Source organism: Anser brachyrhynchus (assembly GCF_964034855.1).
Source record: "Anser brachyrhynchus genome assembly, chromosome: 4".
NCBI lineage: Eukaryota > Metazoa > Chordata > Aves > Anseriformes > Anatidae > Anser > Anser brachyrhynchus.
In genome coordinates, this window is record NC_137698.1 from 50,233,298 (window position 1) to 50,255,044 (window position 21,747).

At 42.0% G+C, this 21,747-nt stretch overlaps 1 protein-coding gene across 16 annotated transcripts in view; it reads right to left on the bottom strand.

Moving 5' to 3' along the window:
- Positions 1–21,747, bottom strand: part of CRACD (capping protein inhibiting regulator of actin dynamics) — a 129,816-nt gene that overhangs the window by 16,396 nt on the left and 91,673 nt on the right. For 15 of the 16 annotated variants that reach the window (XM_080591129.1, XM_080591128.1, XM_080591126.1 and 12 more), the window contains 2 exons: positions 10,861–10,996; positions 1,629–1,793 (listed from right to left, as the gene is read on the bottom strand). In XM_080591129.1, coding sequence (XP_080447255.1) covers positions 1,629–1,793; positions 10,861–10,996 — 301 coding nt within the window. The remainder of the gene's footprint in view (positions 1–1,628; positions 1,794–10,860; positions 10,997–21,747) is intronic. The other variant, XM_080591117.1, reaches the window with a different exon arrangement.

Here is a 21,747-nt window from a genome sequence, read left to right on the forward strand (position 1 = left end):
AGAATCAGCTTGACAAACACGAGTTAAATGAAACCTAGAACTCCTGCTGGCGATCCAGCTTGCTGAGGAAACCCAGCAGCCACAAGCCAGCAGAGGACACATGAAATATTGCAGTGCTGCGTGGGCCCAGCCACCAGGTCCTGCCAGAAGCCACCCCATGCCCCCAGCCCATGCAGATGAACACACGGAGCTGTTACACGGCCAACAGCAGAGGTGAGCAGGAACCAAGCAAGCTGCCATGCACCAGGAAGTCTCCGATAAAGCAGGTAGTGAGTAGTGCACAGTAAGAGAAAAACAAAGTGCTGAGTGCTCTTGCATTTCAGCATTGATTTGTTGGTATCTACCTGGGCACTTTGAACTGCAATCTCCTTGTAAAAGCAACGTTTACTCCTTCAGCATTCAGAAAAAGAATTGTGCAAAGTAGCATTAATCCTGTTTTCAAAACACAGCGTTTGAAAGAGCAGGTGGTAAGGACTGAACCTCTCCCTCCTTAATATCCAGGGGTACTCCCCTGATTTAGTGACTGAATTACTTGTGCTTTCAGGCTGGAGGTCACCAGGTGACGTTCTGGTCTCTTGAAGCAGGAAGGCTGCAGAGAATGTATGCCAGCATCAAACACAACCTGCTCCTAGTACCAAGGTACGCAGCTAAAACGTGCCCCAATTCCACTATGCTCTGTGGTGTGCCGGGTGCTGAGGGGAGCTACGTTGCCCCTTGAAGACCGGTGAAGATTTTTGGCCACCTCAGCCATAAATCTCTCCCTGCTGTACGTTTGGCACGAGCTGCAGAGGACGCTTGCTCTCATTACCTTTCATGCAGCCAGAGCTAGCACTAGCGACCACGAGCTCACGCCCTGGTCCCCCTCCAGGATTTGATGGGTGCATGAGCAGTGAGGGTGCTGTGTGCCTGCCCCAAGGGTACCCAGGCACAAAGGCAGCCTCCTCCAGGCAGGGAAATGGATGTCCCTTTGTCCCCCGTGTTCCTTTCACTCACTACAACATGACACAGAGCCAGTCTCGCCTTAGAGGATTTCCAGAGAGCTCCTGTCACTCTCTGTGCTTCCTCACTGTCAGAACAAGCCCCTTCCAGATACTGAATGCCTCCAGTTCCTGCTATCAATGAAGAATTAGGACAATTATTTGAATTGCACTGGACATTGGGCTTATAGACCATTCGCAAAATGTTTCTCCACCACATCTGCCTTCATCTCCTGTCTGCGAGGAACATGGATGTTTACCCCAAGACCAAGGGTTTTATGGATCTTATTTTGGAGTGATTTTCATTTTTGCCATAGTTGCTGTACACAGCTTTCCACAGGGGAGAAGCCATATTTCAAGACATTTTCTGTTTTAGAAAAAATCCAGTCTTGTAGCTACGCTGTGAGCAATGCCTGTTTCGCTGAGGTTCAGAGCAGACGTTCAAGTTGGTGATGCTGTGGGACCTGGCTCGGGATGCCAAGAGCACACGCTTCGCACCAGTCCAAGAAGCACAAGCTGAGAGATGCCACCCACATACAACAGCCCGCTGAGCTCAGCGATGCCTCACTGGAGACATCTGTTACTCCCCAGTGAACTTTACTGCCGTAGTACCACCGTAATGCCAAAAATACATCGATTTAAAGTGCTTACTTTATTGCCACTCTCTGAGAGCACTGTGTCCTGCTGAGTGTCAGTCTCCATGGGGCTACTGAGCAATACATCCTCTTCTACACTAGCACTTGCCTCCCCCATTGTCCTCCCAGAAATTGTCATTTGTGGAGGCTGCCCAAATTTTATATTCTTGGCCAACTGTTGCTGAAAAACAAAATGAAGGGAAAAAAAAGGTATTTATATTATGAGCAAAACAAGTCAAGTCTAGCACGTGCCTGTTCTCCACATGGAAGCTGCACAGAAATACTCAGGACAACTTCTGGCTCTGGACAACAACAACAAAAATTAACTTGAGGCTCACGTTGCTGCAACATGAGAGCCATCCCATCTCCATTCTCCCCACAAAGTGACCAAGGTCAGGAATTCACTGCATCACTTCTCATTTCGGGTGATCAACTTGAGCTCTCACCGGTGCTGCCAACTTTTGCAAATTTATTGTGAATTTTGCAACATTCCTTCTGTTTTCTTAATCTGTGTCCCAGGTTAAGGCTTTGATTATAAAAGCTAATTACCAAGCCTTACTGCCATAAAGAAATGATAACATCATGATCCACGTGTACCCTGAGAAGTTAAAACTGCCCCAAAAGGCAGCTTCTTTCTTCTCCAGCCCCCAAACCCTGTATGCCACGCAACTGTAGTTTTAAAGATATCCTAATTGTGAGGACCAGTTTTAAGTTTTAATATCTTAAGGATCTGGCATAACTCTGTGCTAGGGGAGGCAAATTCTCAAAGGAGAGAAAACCCAGCTTCTTTTAGATGCTTGCTGTCAAGGAACAGTGCACAAACTCGTGTAAGTTCATGCTCATATGCACTGCCCCATCACCAGCCTTTACGCGAGAAAAGTTTATGCACAGAAGATACAGTAAACCAAAAGGTAAAGGAGCTTTCCAATCATTTACTTTCTTTGTTGAAGTAATCTTTTCTCTAGTGTTACAAGAAAGTACTCCTGAATTATATCAAGGATAAGGTAAGCAAAATAAGTAGCATATAATATCTATCCTCTGGTGGGATGAATTGGGCAAGTTGCAGCTCTGGCTACTGCAGACACATGTACCATGCAGTCTTTGAAAGTGAAGTTTTTAGTAACAGTGAAGAAATTCTCTTGAAGAAGGAATAAATAGGATTAAGGAACACTAAATGATAGATTTTCTTCCTGAAATATTTCAGCAAATCATTTTCAGTTAGGAAGGAAGGGAGCAAGTAGTTATTTTCCTGCCTTACCATCTTTCAAAGACAGAAAATTCTCCGGAGACCTCCCATCTCTGGCTTTCATTACTGCAAACACCTACAGCTCAGTGGTGCTCAATTCAACTGTGCAACTTGTATTCAGTGTGATGTCAGGTACCTGCACGGACCCATGATACGAGTTTGACTGAGAAATACGGAAGGTTAGAGGAGGTATCACAGAAAACAAGGGCATATCTTATTTCCATACCACAGAATCATCAATGTAGGTCTGGTGAACAGCTGCCAAGGGAAGACACCCTTTAATAGCGGGAGGTAGACTCTAAAAGGATTCAGGTCAGAGCAGTCTTACTTTCATCATCGCTCAGTGGACTTAATTTTACCCATATTAACTGCTAAACATTACCTTAGTATTTTGATACAGAAACCTGGTAAAATACATGTAGAGACTCCTCAGAATCAGGTTACTGAAATAGAATAGTTTATGTCCAGCTGAATTTTGATGGAAAATAATTAAATTCATCTAGTACAGCATTCTGAAACAGTGGGCAGTTTTGTATAGTGGAGGTTTATTCCCACCTAGATTACTGCCGGTGCACCCATCATCTAATAGCAAGGGTTGCACAAAATCCTTCAAGGTTTTCGTGTTATAAATGCAGCTCTCTGACTTGAAGTCTTACAAGTTTCCACTGTGCAAATGGGAGCTGGAGAGAGCAAACATGCCTGTATTCAGTAGTGTGAAGGCTGCGACCGTGCTCTGTTCCTGCAGCTCCTCTGACACCAGTAGAAACCAGCTCCAGAACAGATTCTTAATTTGATAACGTATTGTATAAATTGAGGCTGCTCTTTGCTTCATCTTAAAGTCATATTCCTAGACAGGAAAAATGCTGTAAAAATGTGCATTTGTTTTTAAATGCTGTTTTCCTGTTATTTTCAGGAAATATAATATTGCCAATATTTCTGGACTGTACACAGTTATTTAAATTACTTTGAAGTTTAAAAAGATTTATTTGCTCAGACTTGCATAAATCATTTTGAAGACTGAAAAAAATTGAGTAGCCCTCACATTCCTTATAGGACAGAAAGTTCTTTTTTTTTTTTTTTTTTTGCATTTACTTATTGACTTTGTGGAGAAAAAAAAAAAGAATAAACTCGATTAATAGTTTTCCATTGGCCAGTTGCTTTCAGTACACTGCAATCTCCAAAACTGATGCTGAATACTCAAATAGCTTATTGTTACCACTAAGCAAATTTATTCTGACTGCTTTCAAAAAACGACATAAAATGTGCTCCTTATTCTTTTTGAAAACGTGTTTGTACTGTAACTGTGGTGCAATTATTCTCTCAAATTCGTACACATACATTCTCTACCTGGTCAATTATAAAAAAAAAATAAAAAAAAAATAATTTGCATCATCCCTGAAAGAAAAAAAGTGCACAAATTTTACTTGAAAGAATAAACACAAATAGTGCAATCCAGAGATGGAGAGATAAATATATTTAAGCTTCAAGGCCATTGAAGAGAGACCATGTTCCCTGAAAAGAAGGGAGTTAGAGACGTATTCATGGACACAGAAGAACTATAAACCCTTCCTTACTTGAGAATTCCCTCTGCTGAGGGCACGTGGGTACCCGAGAAGGATTATTTGCAACTCCAGTTGTTAGCAGTTGCAGGCGTGACATTTTGTTGTTCTGCCATTGTGCAGTCACACGCAAGATGCTTAAATACTCCTTGGAAATGCCCACAGATGCATACTGGTCTCAGTTAAACATACCTGGTCTCTTCTGGTTTGTGCAAAAGGCTTGTAGTTCAGCAGCCAGAAATCACCATCCTGTACCCCAGTCTCATCAGTCAGAAACAGAAGGAAAGAGACGAACATCTCCTGTCTGTACCTTCCACTTCAGTCCTACCAGCCCCAAGGCGGATGGGTATTTCCACGGGACTTACACATCGTTCACAGTACAGCTACCACGCTGACCATGAAAGGGGTTGGTGGGACCACACACACACAGACGGGAGCTTCTGAACCGGATCATCAAACTGCTGCAGCGCAGGGCTCATCTCATCCCCACGTTTTCTGAGATTAAAGTGAGGGGCAGGGCTGCGCACGGGACACTGCCGCTGCCACCACCTCGTGCCTGCAGGACAGGAACCCCCCCGGCTGGGGCTGCTGGCCACTGGATGCCCCCTCCTCTTCCTGCTTGCCCTCGCCCACCGGCCAGCTTTACAGATGGGAGATGTGGCCTTGGCCCTTCGACCTGACTGCCACGGGCAGGAACAGACCCTTACAGGCTGCAAGGGGCAGGTCTGCTGCCACGATGGGTGAGAACAGAACAGTATTTAGCAAAACCACAGCCCTGGGGTTATGGTCTCACTGCTCTAAGATATTCAGTGCTGCAGCTGTAAATAATGTATTCGTCTAATAAAGGCAAAGAAATATTGGGAATTTAGAAAAAAAATAAACATTTGCACTCATCCCATTTAAAAATCTTCCTCGGTAACTGGACCGTGACACAGACCCACTTATTTCATGCCAAATAATTTGCTATAACATGCAGTTTAACTGACATCTTTACACCAGCTTAACATTAATGACTTCAGAAATAAAATTCCCAAGTGAAATTGCTCTGCATTACTTGGTGCCTGCAGAGAATTAAAAAGCTTCAACTTTCAAAGCACTCTTTGTGTTTGCATAGGAAATGCCACAGAACAAACCTTCCATATTAACCGGCAGCGAGCCCAGATTGGGCTGTGCATCTCCTCTTTCACTCGGATTTGGCTCCTCTTCTGTGTACATGCCTGCCTGCATGCATGTTGGAGTCAGCCCCCCGAAACCACATCATTCTTATTGAGGCTCTGTGCCTGGGCCGAATCCAAAACCAGATCCTGAGAGCTACTTTCACTGTTCCATTTAAAATCAATAAAATAGCACCATTTTAACTGGTTCTATTTGAACAATTCTTAGAAGAAGTGCTGATGATATTTTGCCTTCAGCTCAAATACCTTTTTCATGTCTGTCTGCAATGCCCACAGATATAAATAAGTTATGGTTTGTAGCTATATGTTATTGTGAAATCATGAGTTCATCAATAGTACTTGTCCTAGGAACAGTCACAACACTGAAATACCTCTTGGCCCTCTACAGTCTATCACAGTGACCCCAAAAATCAAATGACTCAGGAACGTATAAGAACAGGGTGAGCCCATACAAAGATTTCTCTTAAAAATGCTCCAATGATTTGTGGCATCTGAGCACTTCTGAGTCAACAGTAATTTGGGAACTTTTATGAATGTGTCGTTGCTTTTTGAGCTTTTATAAATATTTCAGCAACAACACTGCGCGACAAGGAGCTGTACAGTCCAGCTATGCATAAAGAAATATTTGTTTTGGATTGGAAATGGAACTAGCTTCAACTGATGCTCCTATGTTCTCACACTGCGACAGACTGAGTAATTGTCCTCTATTCACTTTCCCAACTCTATCCATGAATTCACGCATCTCTATCATATTCTCTCCCTTGTCATTTCTTTTCTAGGCTGAAGAAACTCTCTACCTAATTGTCCATTTTACGGAAATGAGTCCACCTCTTTATCCATACAAGAAAATCTGCAGCATATCTGAACAGGCAAAACACCTTACATATGCTTTTTTTTTTTCCAAGAGAAAATAAAATGGAAAGCACCAAGTTATTTTGGTATAATGGGAGACTATAGCAAGTAAATAAAATGTAAAATTAACAGGATAAACCTAGTGAAAGGGAGGAAACAAAGAATTATTACCACAGGTATTGGATATAATATTCAGGGAAGGAACTATTCCACTCTCCATTGCTGGAGCAGCATGCCTGCTTTGGGACATTACAGTTCAAGGAAGATTTTTGGGGAGTCTAAAATGGAAGAATGGTAAAGAATCAAACCGTATATGAAATCGCAGAGGATCCGTTGAGATCCTATGTATTTGCCGCAAATCCAGACGCAAATGAATATTTCAGTACGAAGAAGTAATGGATCACTTACAGATGTGCATGTTAGAGCAAGTCCTTCTGGAGAAGCGTGAAGACACCTAGAGGATCTGTGGTATTCATCACCTGAGTCTCCCCTGGCAGTGCACCAAAACTACGGGGGGCTGCAGGAAAGCAGGAGAGGGACTCTTTGTCAGGGAGTGAGTGACAGGACAAGGGGTAGTGGCTTTAAACTGAAAGAGGGTAGGTTTACATTAGGTATGAGGAAGCAATTCTTCACTCAGAGGGTGGTGAGACACTAGCACAGGCTGCCCAGAGAAGCTGTGGGTGCCCCATCCCTGGAGGTGCTCAAGGCCAGGCTGGATGGGGCTTTGGGCAGCCTGGTCTGGGGGGAGGTGTCCCTACCCATGGCAGGGGGGTGGGACTGGGTGGGCTTTAAGGTCCCTTCCAACCCAAACCATCCAGTGATTCTGTGATCCTAAAAGCAGAGCAGATAAAAGGAAAACAGAAGCTAATTTTCCAGGGTGTAATATGATAAGAAAAAGGGGGTGTGCCACAGAAATACAAGAATGATTAGGAAAAGGTGATAAATTCAGTTTATAAAGGGAAAACGACTGTCAAATTTGAAGAAAATAATTAGGATGCAGCGGTACTAGAAAATATTGGCACCAATGAAATGAATTGTAAGAAATACAAAGCTGGGCAGTCACTCAGTGAAAACTCATTCCCAGTTCCATAAAATGAAGAGCATCAAGTTAAACGATAATAGCTCTGAGGTTTAACAAGCAGCTTTGTAGCCTTGTTGAGATCTGGACAATATAAAACACAAAGAGCAATGGGAACGTCTGGCAGAATGCAGATGTGCAATGCACAGCGGGGGAAGCACTGGCTTGATCATTAGCTATGATATGTTAATGACTACAAGAAAGGGTTCCAAAAGTGAACAGCCATCAGGTCTGACAGCAAAAAGGAAAAAATAAATCAGAATTTGACCAAGAAGTCTGGATTCCCAAAACATGTTTTTGTCATAATTAAGCACTGTGCAATAAATGGTGTTTTACAGCAGATGATTTGTTTGTTTTAAAGCACATGGCCACATGAAACAGAAAAAATACCGCCCAGCAACTCCTAGATGCAATAAGCCATAAACTGTACTCAACCTTTAGCATTTCTTGCAGCCAACTGCCGCTGCCTGTGGGATGCCAGATGACCCGAGGTACGCTCAGTGAAGGCAGGAGGCAGAGAACAAGCTGTCCTCCTGTCTGCAGCAGTGCCACGCTGCAGCATTTGTGCAGCAAAGGGGAGATAGTGGCACAGATGCACCAAGATCAAAACACTCAAACCAAGCATCCATTTTACTTGGTGAAGCTTCTGGTGGTTCTGAAACAGGAACTGTCCTTTGCTCATTTTTTTAACCTTTTCTGGCAAATAGCAGCAGCAAGAACAACAGTCGCAGCTGCAAAATGTGAGGAGGTTGATCTAACATACCTTGAAGAAAGGAAAAATAAAACACCAGCCTATGAAAGGCAAGCCCATAAAGACAAGCTCCCAGAGTTTCTTTCAGACTTGCCCTGATACACCACTAGATTTAGGCTTTAACCACTCCTGAGGTCTCATTCACAGCCTTGCACAAGAAGCAGAGCACTAGACCCCGAGGAGCTAAATGCATTATCAGTACCAGGGTACTGGCGCTCTGTGGGGGCAGGATCATGCTGGCTTTTTACGCTGCATCTTAGAAACTAGGTAATGGTAAACCTCAGCAGATCCAAAGTAGGAGGAAAAGACTGCTTTTACAACAATAGATGGCTTGAACCAACACAAAGTAGCAGCTTCAGGATACACAAAGCCTATCTGAAGTTAAAAAGAAGCCAGGCTTTTCTCAGCCAGACTTCCAGCATGCAGTAAAACCTTAGAACATGACCAAATCTGTTTATGGAGAGCCTGATAAGATGAATGCTGCCAATCTGAAAATCAATAAAAAGAAATGAGAGCTGTTCCAGAAAGAACCAGTTTACCTTGAACACACAATCAAGCAGGAAGAATTTCTACAATAAGAAACCGAACCAGTGCACGCTCTGGCCACCTGCCCAGGCTGATACATTGAACCAGTCTTGCACCATTTTTTGTGGGTTCATCAAGACTCCAGAGATGGCAGAAATGCAAGGTGAGAATGGGGAAATAAGAACGTTTCGAGAACCTTTACTGTATCTCCATCCACAAATTCCTGAAAATGGATAAAATCTACAGAGCTTTTGGTCTCTACTTGGAATATGGCAAGTTCAGAGTCAGCACTGGGCTCTGAATCCTGGCAACACTCCTTCACCAAGGAGCATTTTGCCATGCAAAAAAAAAGATGAGGTGCGAGGTGGTAACTGCATGAAACCTTCAGAAATAACTGGTTAGACCTGAGACCCAACCCTAAGGTCAACCTAAAAACATGCAACAGGATTTTGGCATGATCTTGTCCTAAAATTCAGGGAACAGCTGTGGAAATCATGGCTGGGGAAATGAGGACTGTCATGTCCTGGACAGCAGATTTTACAGGTGCAGGATGTGGCCCCCAGGCTCATTTATAAGGAGCCTTTGTGTAGGGTTATGAAAAAGAAAAATATCCATGGACATTTAGATTGATACATAACTTCTGCATAAGATGTAAACAGCTGAAAGAGTCATTTACAATATATTATGCGTTTTCTTCCTGTTTGCATGGGTTGCTCTGGATGTCACCGTTACCAGCAGAGTGGGAAAAACTGCATCAGGGATATTGTTCCAGGCTGAGTTGCAAGAAGAAAAGGTATTCACAGAAAAGCTAACATACTGAAGCCCAGACAACAGATCCAACAGGTAGGGAGGGCACAGCTCCCTGCTGAAGTCAGTGGTCTTTGTGTCCCAAGGACACTCAAGCATTCTGCAGGTCAGTTCCAGCTACCTCACATCTTTGCCCAGAGCCAGTAGTCATTTAAAATATGATGACTTCTAGCCCGACAAGTAGTGTGCGTTGATTCTACCTGACCCGCGGAAATTTAAGCTGAAAAAACAACACAGAGAAATTGGAGCTGTCCTAGTGGGGTTTCTGCTTCAAAGTTTATCCATAGTCAGCACAGTCAGCGCCACTCGGTGCTGTGTCGGCTGATAGCTCTGTGCAGGAAAAAGGAACAATTACATCCTGAAAGTCTCCTTAGCCTACCACGCAAGATATCTCCCTCACCAGGAAAGATGGATCCAGACTGGGTGCTGTGGAGGTAAAAGAAGTCACTACTATTTTACTTGTTGTCTACAGGGTAATGGCACTCACAGCATTAAAAATTTACCAGCGTTTTGACAGAGCATGCCAGCAATCCCGAGCAATAAACTGAGAGGTGCTTCTGAAGGACAGCTCTGTCAAGGTCTAGATAAGCATAAGCTTGAATCTTACAGACATAAAAAACAAGTAAAGCAAAAAATTAGGTAGAGCACTAATGGGACAGAATTCTGGAAAGCAAGGGAAAGCAGGTCATGTGAAGCTCTTTCAAAGCAAATACCCAACTGAATTGGGTATGTAGCTACTTATCGACTGTTTGCTTTGGAGAGTTAAACATATCTGCCTTTCCTGAGAACCACTCAAAGACCAGGGAGGAAAAGACTGAGGAAAAATGCAGTAAGTACAAAACAATAATGAAATGAGCTTTGCTAAGAAGTCTCACTTTGTATGCCATTCATTGTCACCTGAACCCCAATTTTTACTATTCTTTTCCACTCAGTGCCACATCTGTAGGTCTCAGACATAAGGATCAGACATGCTAACACCATGAGTTCAATTCATATGAGTTCCACAAGATGCAGACACGTATGCAGGTTTGCTTGCAGCATCCCTGTCGTACCTTTCAAGACCAGAACCTAGACTTTCTGCAGGTTATCCAAATTGTCGATGTGGCTGTTGGCTAGACAACTTACATGGCTGAGAAACAGCCCCCAGGCCACTGAACAAGCAACCCACCTTTATTCACACTTAACATGTTCTGGAGCTCCAGAAAACATTTTCCACCACACTTTAAATTAATTTTCCCCGCTTGTAATTTCTTACCTGTAGTGTTTTGACTTTTCCTAAAACGTTCTCCTGTGACATTGCTTGGACGGTCTGTTCACTCTCTGTTCTCCCATCAGGTATAAAAATACTGTCATGGGAGAAAGCTCGACTGCCCATATAATAATGGGAAGACCTGGAAAAACAGGTAATAAGTACAACAATTAATTTATGAGAGTGGCCCTTCATATCATAGCTGCACTGCTGTACAGATTTTCCCTCCCTCCTGTCCATATGAGAGCTTTGAACATTCTCAGAAGAGAGATATCCAAACATTTTCTGTTATCAAAAGATTAATGATTCCTTTGTGTGCAGTTTTCCTCCTTGGAAGAACATTAAGTGAGAAGTTTTTAATAGGAAGTTTGAAAAAGTTCAATCAATTTTCCTTAGAAGGCCCAGGGCTAAATAGTACTTTTAGGATACAGGGTAGATGATGATGATGCATACATTACCAGACTCCATATTTAAAAAATATAAAATATTATAATTAAAAATATATAAAATAACTGCTTAGCCGGACTAAGGGTCAAAATACAGACAGCAGGTCCAAAGCAAAAGTAAGCACTCAAACACAGAAAGAGGTAATACACTGTTGAGCTAATTACATACCCGTTTCTATCACCATGAACGTGGTCACACTGACAATTAAATGTTATCCTCAACCCACTGAATTACACAAAGCATATTAGATGGGTTTGATTGGCAACAAACAGTGAGACATGCCCATGGGCGAGGAGCCCAAATGCCAAGGAAGGGAGTGCATCACAAATGACCTACTTATATGGCTGCTGTAAATCCACAGGCAAAGGGATTAAACCAAAAGTGTTTTAATTTACTAGAGATTTTAAAGGCTCTTCAAGAAAAGTGAGATTTTTTTTTCTTTTAAAGGATGCTCTGAGTTATTTTAGTTTTTCGGGGGCAGCTTGGGGGAAAATATTTGAGTTTGAAAATTGCATTTTGTCCAGCCTAGAATATTTGATGGTAACTAGGAAGCCATGAAATACAAACATGATGAAAGTCACAGCAGAAGAAACTGAACAACTGAGAGGCCTTAGATCTCTTTTTAATAACCTATTGGTGACTCTACAGAAGCCATTTACAGCTTCAGTAAATTTACAGTCCAGAGAAGGAAAAACAAAACTTTTTTTATACCAACCTAACCAAGACAACCTTTTAAATATGTTAGGAAACATTATAAAAGAAATTATTCAGCAAAATCAAGGAAGGTGGATCCTTCCAGAGAGAGGGGTAAGTAAAATATCATGAAAAACTAACCCCTCACATGTTTAAGAAAATCTGTATATTTCTCTTTTTCTCCATCTAAAAATGTGCCTGTAGTTTATAAAGTGTTCAGAATAGTTCTATTCATAATTTGAAAAATACCTCTAGAAAGTATTTAACACATATTCATCTCCCCCCCTCCCCCCAGTGGTGTGAACTTTTTTAAAAATAAAAATGATAATCTTTCTTACCAAGTATGAATTTTACATACGATTAATATAACCCCATATAATTGGTTAAATTATAAGATATTATTGACTTTTCTAACAAAATTTCTTACAGATAACCTGACAATAATAGAAAAAAGAGCTCCCCATAACCTCCCTGTCTCTCTAGTTTATATATAGAATAAGTTTGCATTTAAAATAAATCATCCAAGGTTTTGTGGAGAAGACACAGAGCTCCCTATATCACTTCATCCTCCACACAAGCATACTCAACTGTAAAATTATTTTTTATCCAAAAGTAATATTTGAACAACACACTTCATTTAAAACAAACCAGCATGCAATCAAGCAAAGAGCTATTCAACATCTCACAGCATTTTTAGCCATCAAAGAGGGAAAACATTTAACTGATGCTGTATTTTATTCTAGATTTATTTATTTATTTTAAATAAAAACCACAAGTTGATTGCCTGCTAAGGGTAATACACCTTATTTTAGAAACCTTTTATTAGAGGAAACCAGAACAGTATATTTTTAAACCTTCTTCTAAAAAGGGTCTGGACTGAATCATCCTGACTCAGCCCATACACAGAGCTATGGGAACACTGCGTGGCCTTGCAGTACATGACAGAAAGCTTCCTTGGCCACCCAGGAAGCAGCCCATCAACCAGAGTTTTGGAAATGCCCCTTAACCAGCGACAAAATCCTAGAATGTCCTGCTTGCAAGATGAGTGGTGTGACATGAAGCTCACTGAGAGCTGGTTTTTAATACAACCATTTCAGCAAGTTTGAACTGAAAACTCCAGCACTGCCTTCAACAGAGTAAAAGTCTGTGTATTCACAGAGCTCCCTCTGTGACCAAAACTGAGGGAAGATGCAAATTTTGACAAACTGACCCATGCCATCCACTCCTTCTTTTGCATGGGTCGGTATGTGCAGAAGGCAAGGCCAGGGGAATTTATAGTTTACCTTAGAGCAGAGAGATCTGCTGAAGACGCACAGCCCAGTTCATACTGTGCTCCCCACAGGATCCTCTCTCAAAGACTCTTCTAGCTGTGCTGTGGCACAGACACTTCCAGCTTTGTCCCACAGCTGCTCCTCGTGCATCTGGCACTTCTGCCCTTTGACTGACCAGTGGGCTGGCGTTCTCTTTACAGAGAAGTTTTGTTACTGCACACTTGAAATTAAAACTGTTACGTTTATCTCTATCCTCTCCCCTTTGAACTGAAGAGGGGTCACTAGCAGGTCCAAACTTCAGCAGCACATTTTGGTTTTATAGAGCTGATGCCAAACTTGTATTTAGAAAACTTTTGTTTTTAACTCACTGCCAAAACAAACATACTCCAAATTGTCAGAACATGTGAAACACTTTCATGAAACTCCACAGTGAATTAACGCAGGACCTCTTGCTACTGTATCCCCTCAAAGCCAGGGGATATCCAAATCCAAATACTGGACCTTTCAGAACTGCATATCTGAGAAATTTTGGCAGCCCCATCTCCCATAATCAGTAAAATGGCTTCATTTTTTTTTTTCTTAAATGTCTATCCAGGCTAAAGCACATTGGAAAAAGCATATTCATATATTGTAGTAACCCAGTTTCTTTTACAGGTGAGTCTAAATAGCATTTAAGGCAATTTCTAGGCTACTTCAACTTTCTGAAAGGTCTCTTATTTTATTCACTTGGAGCCTATGATCCTTTCAAATCCTCCCAGCTGTGAGTTTGACAGATTAGATCACAAAGGTCCTTTTTCCACCCTTTTTTCCCCACTCTCCTCATGTTCTACTGTCAGAAAGACTGAATTCCTTTGAAGTCATCATACAATAGGAATAATCGAGCTTCCTTCACTGGTACTACCATTCTTATCTCCGAAGACTTTCTCAGAAGCCTTTACACAATTGGATCCTCACAATCCACATCTACAGACTAGTACAGAAAGCCCTCCCTTCAATTAAAAGGCATGTGTGCACCAGAAACAGCTCTGGATAGATTCCCTGTGTGTCAGAGGCACGGGTTATAGTTGGAGCCAGTTGAAGTTGTTGCTCAGTTCCCAACTGCTGTATCACTTCCAAGAGATCTGGGAAAACAGGGGCACCAATTTATAAGTACTTGTGTTGATAACACTGACAGTGACACTTCTGAGGCTGTTTGTGCTGAAAATAATTGAATCACAATCTGACTCACTTCTAAACACCTGACTGAATTAAATAAATTACGGATGAGCTATTCCAAAATACAAAGCACGTATAGCAAATCCTTAAAGACTTGATTTCTGAAGATGGGTTGCTACCCAAGTATTGTGCTCCAGTTTCACTTCCAATACACAAATTTTCGAAAGTCATTTTCATATAGTCGGAGCAAAGTTTGAATGTAAATTTCATTCATTCTCAAAGTTTTCTTTGCTACAGCTTTGTCCCACTTCAAATTCCCGAAGACATGAAAAATATTCAACTTCTCAGCAAATCTAAGAGCACAGTTTTCACCTTTTGATTGTTGGGATGAAATACCTGCTACATTTTGAGAACGTAGTAGGGGTTCTTTGATACACATGGCCTTTGGCACAAAGAATATACCAGAATATGCCTTTATCTTGAGGGTACCCCAAGAGGGTCCAGCAGTCCCAAACACTCCACAGGACTTCTACAAATAATGAGGACAGAAGTGTCAAATGGGGGGAAGAGAGCAAGATATAGAGGACCACATCGCATCTTAACCATGGATGAGGACTTGACCATAACATGGGCTCTGAATCCAGGTCTCACTATATTTAATTATAAAAACAGTTGCCTCAGGTGCATTTTGTCCCTAACTAGCTTTCTTCAGCTCAAAATGAATATGTTTCTCAGACTCTTTGTTTAACTCAGTGCTGAGTTAATTCATTCCTCTGGAAAGGGAGAACAACTTCTGATAGTATTTTAGACTTCTGGAAGAATCCCAGAAAAGCACAGGTAAAACAGATTACGTATATGTTGATAGCATCATAAACCTAATGTATCATGAACCTAATGTATACCTGAATTTGACTTGCAAAAAACTCTGTGCAGTAAATCCTCTTTCCATTACTCACTCTTGCTAAGGTGTCTGTGCACTAAGAAACTAGGAAATGTGAAATGAATGCTTCATGGCAGAATAGGACCACCCTGAGCCTACAAGAAAAGTCTTACTTCTCCTCAATGAAAACAGACAGATTTTTCTTCAGATGCCCATCAGTCATCCTTGGCTACACACCTGTGTCTGTTTAGGATGGGATCTTACATCAGGTCTAGCTCCTCCACACTAGGACTGGGTGAAGTATTACCCTTTCTCCTTTTACCTTCCTCCCCACGCGTTCCTGTCACCTCTTTTGTGCCTGCTTAGTGGTTCATGTGAAACAATTGAAAGAACTGATTTGGGTGAATAAATAACTAGAGAAAACAAACAACAAAAAAACCCTCACAATTTCCTGGTTTGGCTGAGTGGAGATTGGCAAAAGCACCCGTGCCAGCTGGGGGAGGCGTGCCCAGAGAGCTGCTGGAAAGAGTCGGACGACTGCAGCCTGGACTTCGATCCGTTTATACTGCTGTGGGACTGAACCTTTAAGTCCACCAGGGTATATACAGGGGTAATGCTGCACAGAATACAAGGCTAAGTTTACCTCATTTCCTCTGGAGCTACTTTTCTTCTCAAAGGCAAATGTGCATTCTTTAGAAAGTTTTGCCAGCAGGTTAACACTCTGCTCTCAGCTCTTGCATAATCGTGCATCAACGCGTTACTGTGGTACAGAAACCTCGTATCACCAATTGCCTCTTCAGCATCTCATAAGTGTTCCTCCCACGCTGATATTAAGAAGTTAGAAATAGAAATTGGAAAATAAAGGGAAAGAAGGCGGTGTTCTGTTCTTCCATGTTCATAGAGACTGACTCAAAAACAGTCTCATGACTTCCACTCTTCTAGATTTCCGATAGAAACCAGTTCCACAGAATGAACCAAGAACCACCAACTTTTTAACATACAGCCATTTTCAACACTAAAAATTCATAAAGTATACAAAGCAAGAACAAATGTGTTTTAGCCAGGTATTGACCCTTAATATAATCCCTTCAAAGACATCTGAGAGTCACCTCCCAGAATAGTGCTACAAGGAAATGACAGGCACAGCGATAGCTTGCCTTTACTTAATGCTTTGTTTTAAAAAAAGAAATTTGATTCCAACTCCTTTCCTCTCTCATGAATGTCCCCAGGGCAGCTAGAGATGAAAAACACAAATTGTGTTTTCTAGTCATACCAGAGATGCATTAATACTTTAATAGATGAAAATAGACTGTAATACTGAGCTGTATTTTTAGCTATTTTCTTTCATCTGTTTACATTGTGCTGGAATGTGAGTTTTAGTTCTAAATAATGCCTGGATGGGGAATATTGTCTGTGCTGCGAGGGCTGTGAGTTACAACTGTGCTTAGACTGCATGTTACTCCACTGTTTTAACAAGCCCATAAACATGGTCCTTGCAAGCTAAACAGCCAAGAGGGAGATATTTCAGCAGGGTAGTTGAAGGATTCTTTCTCATAAAGTCAGCTTAGGGATCATTTCTCTGCTCAGTCTAAAGATGTGTCCGTGTCGCCTTCAAAAGCTGCTGGACCTCAGGACACGAACTCTGAGGAAACTGCACAATCCTGTTATTATAACCCAACAGAGTCCCACTGATGTCAAGGACCTGTTTTTACAGAGTCTGTTTAAGTAGCCCTGCTTATTTCAAAAGGCATCGTGCAACATTATGCTGCACAAAGCTTCAGCATGGTGTCACCAGGAGACCTGTAACCTATGAACTTACCATAAATTATCCCTTAAAAGTAGGGATCGAGACTAGTTTTGAGTAGCTGATGCATCATTAATACATGCTAGTAATGTAACCAACATCTTGGGCAGTAAGGGCACAGAAATTAATCTTGAGAAGCGTCAGGGCCCTGAATGCCCTCATAAACCTTAACATCCCTGACCAGCCTCACCTGGGACCTCTACCTACACACATGGTCTGGGAGCAATATTTGTGATCACACCTGGCAGCTTTGGTTGCTGCCTGAGCTGTGCTGGAGGAGTGCTGGCTCCAGCTCGGCCACAGCCATGTCCGGCCATGAAGGCCCTTGATCCACACCTCAGTTTGCAGACTGACTTCCTGGCTTGTCCTGCCCTCTCACTGGGGACCTACCTGCCTGGTGATCACTGGACCTGATCCTGACCTACAAACTGATTTCCTGGCTCAGCCTGGAACCTGTCCTATCATCCAGATATTGCCTTATCTGCACACAGGTTCAACTTGGCCACCATCCCACAATCTGTCCCTGCTATCCTTGCTTAGGTACTGTGGGACTGGGCCCGGGGCAGCAAGGCAGTGTACATGATGGAAGAAGTGAAGACTAGAGTAGAAGTAGTTCTGGAATTACTGAGGTGAAAAATAAACTAGTCATGATCAGGGTTGAGGATGAAAGATAAGGAAAAAGAAGACAGAGATTGGGACCTGCTCAAACGTTGAGGACCACTGCAGTGTGGAAGGGTACTGAAGAGATTGTGATCTTATACAAATTATGGTGTATGTAATGAGGTGGTTTTACACTCAAACGGTGGCTGAAAAAAATAAAGGAATGACAGGATGATGGCATTTACTGCAAATCACTAGTAAGTGCTAGAATTGCAACAAGTGGTAAAAAAAAATCCTAGCTCACATACTTTAGAACAAAGCTTCTGGAGCTTTGTCAAATTGGTAATAGAGAGGAGGAAGACAAGATCTGAGGTGTCAGAGTGCTGCTAACATGAAGGCTCCAGGAGAAGGTGCATACCAAGCACCACTGCTCCCAGGCATCCCACTGGAGGCAGGAAAGCACTCACAAGAGAAATTAGGAAACTGACAAAAGCCAATTGGAGTAATCAGGCTAATAAGAAAAGAAAAATTGCCCAATCAACAAAAAATGGATATGACAGAGGGAAGGCATTTTGGGAGCTCTTTGAAGCTGCTAGAAGGTAGAGATCAGTTTTTAACTGGTAGTCTAGATTGCTTCATACAGAGCTACCCACTGCTACATCCTAATGGAAATGTGTCAAAACAGTGGCAGGAATTGTCCAAGAAGGAACTGGGACACTCTACTGCACCCAAAACACAAGAGCTTGTGACTGTCCAGAGTCTGGTTATTTTCATGTTTAGTCAGCACCTTCATGTCATAGGGATTTATGAATGTATAAATATACTAAGAGCTAATAAACCGATACATTAAATAAAGTTGTCTTATTCTTCCTATTTTAACAAAAGCAGATTCCTCTAAATTAGCAGTTATAGGTTGTTGGGTTTCCCTCCTCCCCACTCTCAAATTTAGAAATTCAACAGCTGAGCTGTTGGTGAATCATTTTCATGAGATCAAATGCTCTAATAGTCATGCAGGGAAAAAAATACACAGCCATTAAAAGCTTATATATTAGGCTTACAAATTTGAGTTGGAGGTAGAAGCAAAACTTTACTTTATGAAAATCTGAAAATATCATGAGCTGCTTCTGGAAATTTGGGGACAGACTGCATGCCTACAAGTACTTTGGTATGTCTGAAGGTTCTGCCTAAACGAGACGCTGAATACAGACTGCCTGAACTTGGGATGAAGTCCCTGGAGTGGCCTGGAGCAGGAACATGAACCTTTGTGTCCTGGTGATTGTCACCTGCACCAAATCTGGTCTGAACAGGTAGTAAAGGTCAACACTAAGAAAAGAAGATGACAGTGCTTGTCCTACTCTTTCACTATGCCCCGCAAAGTAACATGGGAGGTACTCTTCACATAAACTGCATCACCCATCAAAATGTTGTGGAAATGTGAGCTGCAAGGTGAACATCGGAGCAGGGACTTGGCTTGCTCAAGAGGCAATATCAAGTCCAGAAAGAGACAGAGCAGGTTCTCCCAGTCATTAGTTTTTGCCTTATTTAATCAATCACCAGTCAATCAATCAATATTATTTTAAAGTACATGCCAAGTAATTACCTGAGCAATAATAAAGAGTCACTAGAGGAATGAGGAAAATACAATTACATTCATTTTTCAGGTCAGTCTCTATGACAACAAGAGTGAACGCCATTGATCAGCAGTTAGTAACCAAGGCCACATTTGACGTAGATGAGTTGTTCTCATTCACATGAAATGCAAAATTATAATTAAATATTCAGATGCTAAAATGGAGATACGAGAGATGAGTAACAGTGAATAAATGGTATCACACCCTAGACCTAACTTATATAATACTCTGCTATTGGAGAAGACCACAATTACCTGCAGAAATTCCCAAGCTGAGCACCCTGTTTACAAAACCAGATGAATAATTTTGTTTTCTTTTGAGGAAATTGCCAGCTGGGAACAAGCACAGAAAGGGTGGCTGAGCACTGAACAAGCCTCTCCTATCTCTAACTTCTGTGAGAATAAGCACAAGAATACAGGTCCCATTCTGCACCTGCCAGAAGGACCTGCATTTTATTTGGAGGACTTACTCTCTCAAATTTGTGATATTCCTGCTGTGTGTGCATAAACTCAATATAAACTGCACTCATAGGAACAAAGTTCACATAGGCTAAAAACAGACACAATACTGAAAGCCCAATTAGTGCTGCTCCCCTCCCTTTTTTCTTTCTTCCTTTTTTTTTTTTGCTTTTTGTACTGAAGAAAAAGGTTAAAAAGGGACTGAATCATTGTGGCTTTCTTGGCATCAGTTGTTGCCATTGTTCCCTCCTCGCTTACAGTGGAAGGAACTCTTTGCTTAGTCTTCAGTCCATCAGTAAAGAATCCATGAAATGACTCCTCCTTATCCTTTACATCACTCTGGAATTCATCACTTGTTCCTACTGACTGTGGGCTTCTTTCTTAAATTTCAGTCCATCGAAGAGATCACGATTTATCCATGTAGATATCTCTATGCTTCCTGTTCTTGAAAATTTTTTCTGCTTGAAAATTTGTGCTTGTGCCATTTGTGCCCATTCAGGCACAAAACTGAAAAGTAACGTAAAGTTAAAATTTATCCTTTACAGGTCAGATACATCTTCAGTAAATAATAACAGCTATCTGGAATTGACTAAGATACCACAATTGAACTGACTGATCAAATCTTGATCAGATTATTTTCCCTCTCAAAATAAGTTGAATAAGGCCAGTAGTGGTCAAGTTTCTAGAAGAGTCGTGCTGTGTAGACACCCTGTGTGTCCATCACTGGCGTTCTTTCCATCACTGCCCTTGGCCTCTCTGAAGTAGAGAGAAGCCAAATTTGCACTACAAGAAGCTGCTGACTGGGATGAAGCCACCAGCACCTTTCTACCTTCAGGCTGTCTGTAGCATTTGGACGTAGGTGTAAGTGACCACTGACATGGCCCAACCCACAAGAACTCCGACAAAAATTATCTTTAGCAAATTGCTAACTGAAGGTCTCCTACGACAACAATAAAACACATTTTTTGTCCTCTCCCCAGACCTTCCTCTGCTCTTTTTGAACAAAGAGATTTACCCCTGGTGCTGGCAGCTGGATTGTCAGGAGAAATTAGGGAGATTTCTGCTCCTCTCAGGAGCCTGCCACTCATGCAGCTTGCAGCTCTGTGCAGATGTATGGCCTTGGCTCGCACTGTATCTTGGCTCTGTGTCCCAGTTTATCACCGTAGGGTGTCCCTCCTGGGAACTTCCAGTCACAAGCTATAAAACTCCTGACACAGCATGGGAACACAGCATGCTCCCTGCCCCAGCTCTGGTCCATAAACCCTTTATTGCTTATTTTGCTTATCTATATGGCCTAATGATGAAACCTGTGCAAAATACTTGCCTTAAGCCTTAAATCTACATGAAGCATGTCTTCAAGTGCAGACACTGGGCAAATATCACCAAAAGTATCAAAAGATTTTCCTTAGGTCCTGCAAGCATCCAGTTCACATCTCCCGACTTGAAGTGTCCTGACAAGATGTCAGGACAATTCGCAAGGAAAGATAATTCTGAAGTTCTACCACTAAGACTGTCAGAAAACAAGCTTTGTATTTGCAAGGGAATGCTTATGGCTTCCACAGTCATGGATGTGAAATAATGCAATTACATGATCACTGAATTATCTGATTAAGTGCAACAGGGATACATCTTGAAAAGCAAACAGCAAGGTTGTTTGCCAAAATGCAACATTTTCACAGAGCTAATACATTCCCAGAAACCACGCTGCTTATGCACACAGTCCCCACAAGCAGAAAAGGAGCTGAATTCATTAGGTGAGCACTAACTGCTGCGCAGTTCTGCACAGCTCTATTAGGGCAAAGAGCTGGGTGATTCAGGTCCAGTCCCAACAGCGGTTCTTGCTGACTAAAGTTCAGCAAAAACTAGGCAAAGTTGTTTACAAGACAATAAATCTGTCACACCTTCTTCTTCACAGGCAGTACTCCACAGCATACAGAAAGAATTGAGATCTTTC